General features: G+C 41.1%; 1 protein-coding gene across 1 annotated transcript; it reads left to right on the top strand.

Moving 5' to 3' along the window:
• Window positions 1-7,722: 7,722 nt before the first annotated feature.
• Window positions 7,723-10,859, top strand: LOC115691842 (disease resistance protein RPM1-like). The gene has a single exon (XM_030618576.2). The coding sequence runs from the start codon at window positions 7,813-7,815 to the stop codon at window positions 10,654-10,656; it is 2,844 nt and encodes a 947-aa protein (XP_030474436.1). The 5' UTR covers window positions 7,723-7,812; the 3' UTR covers window positions 10,657-10,859.
• The last annotated feature ends 246 nt before the right edge of the window (window positions 10,860-11,105 follow it).

The following is an 11,105-nucleotide window of genomic DNA, read 5'->3' as shown; positions in this document are numbered from 1 at the left end:
GATAAGAAGAATGGCCAGATAGTGAGCTCATTAGCTTATGGCTTGTCATGTCAGACCCCGTGTTATGCAGGAACAGAAGTACCTGCTTGCCTACTCAGCTTCATATATCTGGGCATGCAAAACCCTCCAACTACTTGGAGTTAGCCGAGCCTTACGAGTTGCCGTCAGACGATAGCTCCCCTTTATAATTTAGTGATGTTATGCCAATTAAATGGTGAGAGCACATAGACCAGCTTGGTGCCTCTCCGGAAAACATCTCCTTTTAATCTTAGGTTAAAAACAGATATTATGATTGAGCAAGCGAAGTGCATGAGGAAGTGATTTTAGTTTCACAAACAGAATTAGGTGAGAAGCCAATTTGTTGTTCATGAATGTACTCACGCAATACCATCATTAGATTACTATTACTAGTTGTATTGCTGAGCTGATTGGATGTTTCCCAACATTTGACATACTTTGCCAGGAATGCAACCGACACTTGAAAGAGCATGAAAACTTCTCGTCTTGAATGTCATTTCTGTAAATTTTCTCTTAATAAAGAAAAAAAAGTAATCAAATTGAAACTGATCTAGATGAAGGAATACGAGATGGCTTTTGTGAGAAGCTGAGGCCTTGTTCCCACGAAATAAGCTGCATGACTTATAGAGTTTAATGTATGTGTTTTGAGTAAAGTAAGTAAATGAACTATCTCCAGACGGTCTCCATCCCGACTGGTCTCGTTTGATCCAGATTGCGCCAAACTTATACAGGTTGCAGAAATGCCAAGCGTGCCACGTTTGATTGTTTTGTTCGCTTGACTTAAACAAGTCAGAAATTTCGATACAACAGCTGTCCTTGTGCGTCAAACAAAGGACTGCCACCGAGAATTGTACAAGAACTCTATCTTGGATCTTGAAGTGATGGTCTAGAAAGATTTGAACACTCAATTCTCGGGTTCTTGAAGTTGAAGGCAAGAGATCCCCAGCAAGATAGTTGGTTTTAGCTATATTGAATCTACTTTGACAGAAAAGTAAACGAGTAGAACATGGAAGAATTGGAAAGTAAAAGTGAGTAAAGTTACATAACAAAAATGATGGATTGATATGTGGTTCAGGGAACCTTTATTAGAGAATATACCATGCCTATTGACAAGCCAATATAATTTGTAACTTCTTATCTAGTGCATTACCACACAGCGTAAATCTAGAGGTGGCAAAATGAGTCTAAAACCCATATATTAACTCATATTTAATAGTGTGGATCATAAAGGGGTTGACTTTAGTTTTAAAAACAAGCTTAAGTGGGTCATAAATGAGTTATTTAACAACTTAATGTATCTTAAATGAGTTTTAAATTGGTCATAAATGGGTTACCTAACTATCTTAAGTGAGTTATAAACAAGTTTTTTGATTTTTTAATTTTGTAATTTCTTATCACTTTTTTATGTTCTTTTCTTTTTTTCTTTTTCTTTTTTCTTCTACGAAATTCAGCGAGAGCTGCGAATTTTTTTAATATTTTATTCTTTCTTTCTTTCTTTCTTTCTTTTTCTTTTTCCTTATTTCTCCAGCGCAACTGGCTGGCGACGATCACAGGCAAGCTCGAGCCTTGCTACAATTTGGTCGGTCGCCTTTCGTTGCCGGTCGCAACCTGTCATCTTTCACCGCCGATCGTTGTCCGATCGCCACCGATTGCCGGTCGTCGATCGACGCTGGCCGCCGCTGGTTGTCGATCGCCGGAGGAAGAAGGAAATCTCGTTAGATTTCTAGAAAAAAATAAAAATAAAAATAAAAATAAAAAATTTATAAAAAACAATTTTTTAAAATTGGAAAAAATACGAAAGTATTGTAACAATATGAGTTGGGTTGGATATAGGTCGAGAAATTTGCATGGCAATAAATGGATTTTATGTGTCAATTTGGGTCGGATCATACCCAACCCAAATCTGACTCGATCCACTCGTTTGACAGGTCTATATAAATCTAAACAATTACACTTTGAAAGCAAATTAAAAGAAAAATCTCATCCACTTGTCACTTTCCCCTTAAATAGAGTTAGAATTATCCATCGGTGCCAACATATTCAAGTGGATTGAGTGGAGCAGTTAAAGATAGTATTAGAGCAAAACTCCTTGAATAGATTGATGTGCGGGATGGATCAAGGCCAAGCCGATCACGGCGAGCTCGAGAAATGATTGTCCTCGCCTTCTAGGAAGGCGAAGGAGCGGGAACATAATCGAATAAAGGAAGTATTTCCTGGCGTTTCCCGTTCATATGGACTAACGTACTTTTCGTCGATCCACCAAATTGATGGACAACCCTTATTAACTTTTCGACACGTGGCCTTTGAAGTAGCACACAAGATAACTAACTTAACTACCAGATGTCAGCAAAACAGGAACCCTTGTATATCATTTTCTTTTCCTGCGGTAGATCAGAGACAAAGATTCTGGTTATAAGTAGTAGATATCCTATTCGCAGGTAAATGATACCGAAACCCCCTGAATCTCCTGGAGTAACGAGTAAGCTCTATCTCCACAACATCTATGAAACTTCGACGAAATTAACTTCTGTTTCTTAAATTAGTAGTTATCCACAACTCCTGGTGCTCGCCACAACGCCAAAGTCTCCAAATGGGGCCATCAAAGACCAAGTTATGGGTCAAAGGTTTGCCCTTATCCATTCAATAGAGACGGATTTATGTGCGACTTCTTTGAATTGGCAAGAATGTATTCACCACATTTGAAAGTCTCACGGGTGCTCGCTTGAGGACCAAATGCTCATTTGATTTCGGTCAGTCAAATGGACAAACTTTCTGGGAGCCTTTGATTCAGCACCAGCACCTCCAATTTCCCTGATGCCCAAACAGGGCTCAAAAAAGTTTAATACATGCATCGATTCCGTTAGCAAGTGTACTAGTTGAACGAAATATACAGATGAAATAATTCCGTTGTGAACCGAGACTAAAAAATCATCAACAATAGACTGCTGCAATCTCAAACTTTAGCAACGTATTCACAACCCGATTCAATCCGTCTTATGTCCTAACTCATGTTACATCCATGATCAATTCATTAACCAGGCCGAATTTCGATACACATGAAATACAACTCAAATGGAAACACTTAGCTTCTGCATGACATAAAAAAATTGCGCTGTTCTAGCATAGTTTAACAAAGTGCAGAAGTAGATATGACGACCTGTGCATCTTTGGTCCCTCCCATTCGAATACTGTGTATGTGTAGATGTTTTAATTTAGATTTGATTCGATGATAGTCAGATCTTAGTCCATTCCTCTGCAATCCTTCCCTTGTCTTGATCAGGCATAAGCAAAGCAATACAAATCGTCAATAGAAAACTGGTCAATACAAGATCATCGATAGAAAACTGATCCTATGGTCTATAATTTGATCAAAAAGCAAAATACTTTCACCAAAATAAGATACAGTGGAACAATATGGATATGACAAATGGTATTGAATTAAGTGCATGTTTTTCAGACTTGTTAGGAGGGAGTTCCTGTCTTGACTTGGAATAGTGGCTTGACAAAGCCAGCTTTTCCTCATGGAATCTGATAAAATATTTAAATATTAAATTATATTTTCATTTAACAGTTTAAATTTTTAGAATAGTTGGCTGTAATATAATATTTAGATATTCTACTGAAATCCTTATCAACTCCATGTAATAGACAACGACGGGCACTCTATTCTTATCGAAAAGGCACCATAATTTCGTGTTTTATAAAGATACGGTTGATGTCATGTTTTTTAATGGTGTCTGTCCTTATTGACTGAAAGGTGACTCTTCACTTTATTTGGTTAATTGCTTCACACGCAATGATAATCCATTTTTCGATTCGATAGGTGTTGCTTTTCCTCTCAAAGTTGGGCCCTTCTCCTTCACCAGCAGAAGAACAAGACGTATTTATCGCTACCTGTCGTGACCGACCTCCGAGAAAATAGGTGTCAACACTACAGATTTATATGAAGAAGTTATTTGTATGCAATCTTGACCATTTCATATTTGAGATGATACGGTAGGGTAATGCCACGGAAAAATCAGAGCAGTGTACTGTGAAGTTTCATGAATAATCTGAGCTCATTTGCTTGTTCATCGCCTCAATGCAGTTGATTCAGTCTTCTACTTCCTAGCTATGAAATGTTGCTTGAATTTCCTTCCGGTAACCTGGTCAAAAAATAAATTTGGCTTTTGTGATACGAAGTGATAAGTCCGGCGAGAATTTCACTCGAACGTTCAGGCACAGGTGGATTGTCCTGGCCTCTGGTGTTGAAGTCTTGATTCTGATGAACTCTTGACTATCACGATATTCTGAATTGCTTGAAATTGTCCTCCATCGATCTTAGTCAAAATCAGCTTTTATACCTTGCAATGCAAGTTTTTCAAGAAAAATTTATGTCGACATAATGCTGTGATCAAGCAGGAATTGGTGGCTGAAATATATTTCGATAAACTACGCGGAGAACATGACATGATTGTGAACTCACAACAAGAACATCTAAATTAGCTATTCCTGGATTTGGAGAAGAATATACTCCAACAAACTAAAACACGAAAGTTCCTTCGAAACTTCCCGTGATTTTGCATTAGATATAAAATATTCAGACAGCGTTATACAAGTTATTTCTGCTGACAATACAGAAATTTTAGTTAGCTTGCTCACATGAGATGAAACTACAAAAGAATAAAATACTGAGGGTGAGCATGGTCCTGGTGGGCGGTTCTCACCCCGGAACCGTGGACCGCCCGCTAAGGACTGGTTCCAAAAAATTGGAACCGAGAATCGCCCGTCGATTCCATGGATCCACCCGAGAACCGGACCGCCGGTCTGGTCCGGTTCCCGGGTGGGTCCACGGAACCGGTTCCCGCTAAGTTTCCCTTCACAAATCAAAAAATCAACCGATCTAATTCTTGCCCGTTGGTGGGTTGTGTTCACAACAAGATTCGTCACAAAGTTCACAACTTCACAAGCTTCACAACAAATACATCCGTAGCCTATATAATATATCACACGTGGGAGTTTGCCACAAGTTCACAATAGTCAACAAGCAAACAAAACAACAACTCTCTTATTTTATTTTATTTTTTTAATTTTTTTGTCAGATTTTTTAATTAAAAATTAAAAAAATAAATATATTATTATTATATTACAAGACGGTCCGGTGGGCGGGTGGCGGTTCCGAGGTCGCCTCAAGCAGGGAGCCGGGGCCAGGGTATCTCCCACCGAGTTTCAATTTTTTGGGCAGAGGCCAGGACCGGTTCCCTTGGAAACCACCGGTTCGAGTCCGGTTTTTTTTTTTTTTTTTTTTTAGCGGTCATGGCGGTCAGGCGGGTCCATGTTCTTTTCTGCACACCCCTATAAAATACTAAACATACAAATGGATTGTCCTGGCCTCAGGTTTTGAAGTCTTGATTCTGATGATATAATACTTTGACTTGTCAAAGGTGGGGCCCACAGGAAAAAAAAATGAAAAAGAAAAATGGACGTTCAGCGCGTTATAGAAGGAAAAGATGAGGCCGAGAGCCGCGCTCGAGGGAGGGAAGGGAAAGAGACAATAAAGAAGAAAGAAAAGGAAAGAAAGGAAAGGGAAATAAAAGATAGGGACTTTTGCGCGTACATGTTACGGGGGCCTCGCCAAACTGATTCAACTTTGATTCGCAATGCTCGGCAAGTGCTCGCATTATTCGTCTGTCCAATCGGACAAGTTTTTGGAATTAGGATTTTAACTTCGAAGTTTTGTGAAATTCGAGTCGCGAAGTCCGATTTTGGGATTGTGGAGCCATGTGAATTTATGAAATTGATCGATTATGGTGTTGTAGAGTCGTGGGATTTGATGGGAGTCGGTTTAGATCAGCGGTTTGGTCGGAGTGAAGATTTTAGGGTTTCGCGTGTGAGTTCTGCATTGCGTTTAGGTTCGAATAATTGCTTTGAGTGGGCGATTTATTATCGCGTAAAAGTCGTTTATTAGCGTTTAAGTTTAGTATAGCCATATCATAATTTTGGTAGTTCCTTGGTTTTGATGTCAATTCTCGTTCAATTGATAGTATTATGAGATCGTCAATTCGAAAGAGCTTCGTTGTTTGGTTTTTTGGGCATTCCTATGTTAGTGGTGCTATCTCTTCTTTGAATTTGTAAACTTATGTCTTGAAGATTCGATATATTATGAGTTATAAAAAAACATGTTTGTTGCATAAAATGTTGGATTAGACATTTATTACTTTTTGGTTATTTATGAATGGTTTGAGAAACTTTTTATGAAAGTCATTTCAAAATGTTACGAGTTTATGAAATGGATTCCGAAATGGTTCAAGAAATGCATTGTGAAATATATTTTGTTTGATGAACAGAGTTGAAAAAGATTATATGTTTTGGGTTGTAAAACTATTTTGTGATATTGATTCCGATTTGGCTTGTGAATTGTGAAGGATACTGTTGTGAGTTTGTATTGGTGCTTAATATCGCTGTGAGCCCATTGAGGGGCTTGTGAATATGCATACTAATGTCTGGATGTCTTTGTGGGCCAGCCATCAGTAATATAGGTGGAGACCTTGCCAAGAGGGAAAAGCTTGGTTGCCTTGTCACGGGGTATTATGCATGATCATAATTAGATATTTGAGCACGAGTTTGGTCAATGGATAGACCATTGACATGTGATTTGAAATTGGTTGATGGAATGGACCATTGATGTGTGATTTAGTTGAGATTTATCAATGAACTTAACCATTGATGTATGAATTGAGATGATTTATATGAGTATTTCTGAATTATATAAAGCTTGTTGAAATAAAATAACTTATATATGATTTGATATGTATATTAAAGAGTTGAATTATAAGTTTCTAGCAGAACTCTATACTTATATATATGCATAGTAACTGCTCGATCTATTTAAAAGAGATATATTACTTACTATGCCGTGGTTGCTCATCTCCTTTCCTTCCCAATCTTTTAGTTTCCTTGATTAGTCGTCAATAGTACAAGAGCGCTATGGCGGGGACTTTTGGGAGTTGGTTCTTTAATTGTGTTTGAGGCCGTGTCCTTCAGATAGAAGGACAGCCGTGTCCTTAGGGTGGAAGGACAGCCGTGTCATCTCCTATTTTGGTAGGATTCGGGGTGTGACAGATGAACTCTTGACCATCATGATATTCTAAAATGATCGAAATTTTCCTTCATCAATCTTAGTCAAAAGCAGATCTCATGCAAATTTTTCAAGATGTCGACATAATGGTGTGATCAAGCAGGAATTGATAGCAGAAATATATTCCGATAAACTACACGGAGAACATGACATGATTGTGAACTCACAACAGGCACATCTAAATTAGCTGTTCCTGGTTTCAGATGAGAACATACTCGGATAAAACAAAACACGGAAGTTTCTTCGAAACTTTCCGTGATTTTACCATAGATATATTGTACTCTGACCGCGTAATACAAGTAATTTCTGCTGACTAGTAAGAAATTTTAGTTAGCTTATTCCCGTGAGATGAAACGACAAATGAATAAAATACTAAACATACTTGCAGACTTTTCCACACGAAAGAAGAAAATTGAATAGCTTGCTGTCAAAGGCACAAATATTGAACAGAAACATGCAAAAAACAAAAGGGATATGACTAAAATAAACCAAAACTTGTACAATGTGCTGAGCAGAAATGGATCCCACACAAGGCAGCTATAAATATAAGATTCACTGACATTAATTAGTTTAACAGTTCAGAGACTATGAAAAGCCTCAACTTATGCAACCACAGTCTAAATCCTCTTGGCAATACATAAACCAAAAACCTCACCACCACTCACCAGACTAGAAGCATGGCAGAGAGCCCAGTGACTCACCTACTCACAAGGCTTGGGCATTTCTTTGAGAACGAGATGCAGCACCTGACAGGCGGTCAAGAAGAAGTCGTCTCAGTGAGAGGAGAATTGGAGCGTGTCAGGGCCTTCCTCAGGGTCGCAGATTCCCTTGAGGAAAGCGACGACGAAGTCAGAGTGTGGGTGAAGCAGTTGAGAAACACAGCCTACGAAATCGAGGACGTGCTCGACGAGTTCTTGCTGATCCTGAGACATGATCATGGAGTCGGGTTCACTGGCCTTATCAGCAGGATGTCCTGCAGCATCAAGAACCTGAAGGCTCGATACCGTGTGACGTCCGAGATAAAGCGCATCAACTCCAGAGTAAAGAGCATATGTGATGGGCACCGGAGGCTGCGCCACAAATTCAGCAGGGCTCAACAAGATCCGAGCTCGACCAGTGCGGATGATACATGGCAGGACCACCGAGGCAATGCCCTTCTCCTGGATAAAATTGACCTAGTGGGCATTGAGCAGCCGAAGAATGAGCTGCTCGGGCGGTTACTTGAGGGGGCTCTCAAGAGGAAGGTCATCTCCGTTGTGGGAATGGGAGGGTTGGGCAAAACCACTCTGGTGAAGCAAGTCTACGAAGACCCTGCCGTGAAGAAGCATTTCATGGTGTATGCTTGGATCACTCTCTCTCGGTCCGCCAAGATCGAAGAGCTCCTCAAAGACATGCTTGATCAGATCACGAGGGTGATCAGGAAACCGGTGCCTCCAGGAGCCAACACTATGAACAGTCATTGGCTGAAGATGATCATCAAGGACCTGCTTCAGAGGAGGAGGTACCTGATCGTCCTTGATGACGCATGGCATATAAACAAATGGGATGCGATCAAGCATGCCTTGCCCAACAACAGTCACGGAAGCCGGGTTATCATCACAACCCGGAATGCCGATCTGGCATCTACCTCCTGCAAAGAGTTCAGTGGGCTGGTAAAAAATATGGAGCCGCTTGATCCTGAGCAGTCGTGGAAGCTTTTCTGTCGGAAGACGTTTCAGGGGAATTCGTGCCCTTCCCACCTGGAGGAGATATGTAAGTACATTTTGAGAAAGTGTGAAGGACTACCGCTGGCAATCGTGGCCATCAGTGGTGTTCTGGCCGCAAAAGACAAACGGAGGATCGATGAATGGGAGGTGGTACGGCGCAGCCTTCGTGCAGAGATTGACGGCAATGATAGGCTCAAGAACTTGAAGAGGGTGCTTTCCCTCAGTTTCAGCGATTTGCCGTACTACCTGAAGTCCTGTTTCTTGCACTTGAGTGTATTTCCTGAGGGTCATCTGATTGAGCGCAGAAGACTGATTCGGCTTTGGGTAGCAGAAGGGTTTGTCGAGAGAAAAGAAGGCAAGACACTCGAAGAAGTGGCAGAGGACTACTTCAGCGAGCTCCTGAACAGAAGCCTGATGCAAGTGGCTGGAACGACAACCGACGGAAGGGTCAAGTTGTGCCGCATCCATGATTTACAGAGGGAAATAATAACTTCAAAATCGAGAGATCAAAGCTTCGCAATGATTGCCAAAGAGCAGACAGACATGTGGCCAGACAAAGTTCGCCGCCTTTCATTGCACAACAGCCTGCAAGCTGCACAGCAAAACAGGTCACTTTCTCATCTGCGCTCTCTATACATGTTTGGGGTAGACAGGGCATTCATTGACATTGTCCTAGGTAGTGACATCAAGCTGCTCAATGTCTTAGACTTGCAAGCTACGCCTTTGCCAAGGTTCCCAGTCCAAGTTGTTGACTGGTACTATCTAAGATATTTAAGCTTCAGGCACACTGAGGTTAAAACAATTCCTACTTCGATAGGGAGGCTTCAGAACTTAGAGACCCTAGATCTTAAACACACAAATGTAACGCGATTGCCTGTCGAAATCTTGAAGCTGCAAAAACTCCGGCATCTCTTGGTGTATCGGTATGAAAACATATCCTATTTGTGCTACAAGTATGGCTTCAAGGCACTCACGGAGATTGGGGCTCTGCAATCCCTTCAAAAGTTGTGCAACATAGAGGTGGACGATGAGAGGAACGACAACATAATGAGAGAGCTCGGGAAGCTGACGCAGTTAAGCAGGTTGGGCATCCTGAAGTTGAGGAAAGAGGACGGAAGGGCTTTGTGCTCATCGATCGCGAAATTAACCAACCTCCGTGCAATATCCGTGGCTTCAATCGAGGATGATGAGATATTGGATCTGCAACATCTTACATCTCCGCCTCAACTACTGCAGAGGATCTACTTGAAAGGGCGTCTCGAGATGCTACCAAACTGGTTAGCCACTCTGCATAGTCTTGTCAAGTTGCATTTACGATGGAGTCGGCTGAAGGATGACCCGCTCGTAGCACTCCAAAGTCTGCCCAATCTCGTGCATCTCGAGCTGCTCCAGGTCTATGAAGGAGAGGCCTTATGCTTCAAAGCCAAAGGTTTTAGGAAGTTGAGAATTCTGGGTCTCGACAATTTTGACGAACTCAGATCTGTGGAACTGGAGGAAGGAGCAATGCCCTGCCTCGAAAAGTTGATCATTCAGCGCTGCAAGCTACTGGAGAAGCTGCCATCAGGCATTGAGTATCTGACCAAGCTCAAAGTACTTGAGTTCTTCGACATGCCTGATGAGCTGGTCAAGAAGTTTGTGCGAGACGAGCAGGACAAGGATTATCAAAAGGTCGCACACATTCCAGAAGTTTACTATGGATATTGGAGAGATGGAGGCTGGGACGTCCAATCGATAGAGAGATCATCCGAGGGTGACGCCTCTCCTCGCCAAGGCACTAGCATGAGGAGCAGTCAGTTCCCTCCATGCTGGAAGTAATGGATTGATTCTTTTTTCATGATCTGAGAATTGTATGTGCATAATGTTTGCAATGTACATGAGTGAGAGTATGGCTGTAAGTATAGCAAATGTTGATGACATCAGGCACACGTAAAAAAATGTAAGTACTAAGTTAAGTTAATTTTCTATGCCTGTAAATGACATGAATGAAGCACCTAGTACACTGTTTTCTCCTCGTGAAATGCGCTTTCTCCTTGGGTGTCATGGATGTTTGTCAATGTACAATAACAAGAGGCTCGCAACTAGGGCCATGAACGATGACCAACCTATGATAGACAACTAAACTGAAGTACATTTTTCAACACAACAGATTGCTTAGAGGGGAAAGAACTGACAACGTATTCAAAAGCCTATTGCAGTCGGAAGATCCGGAACTGCTGTTAATGAGAAAGGCTCAAAATACTTTTATTCGTTGCCACTTTAATACA

The sequence above is a fragment of the Syzygium oleosum genome, unplaced genomic scaffold (assembly GCF_021117445.2).
Source record: "Syzygium oleosum isolate NSW1041296 unplaced genomic scaffold, Sole_v2.1 Sole_v2.14, whole genome shotgun sequence".
Classification (NCBI taxonomy): Eukaryota; Viridiplantae; Streptophyta; class Magnoliopsida; order Myrtales; family Myrtaceae; genus Syzygium; species Syzygium oleosum.
Note: the sequence above shows the minus strand (reverse complement) of the source record. Positions and strands in the feature narration are given on the sequence as shown.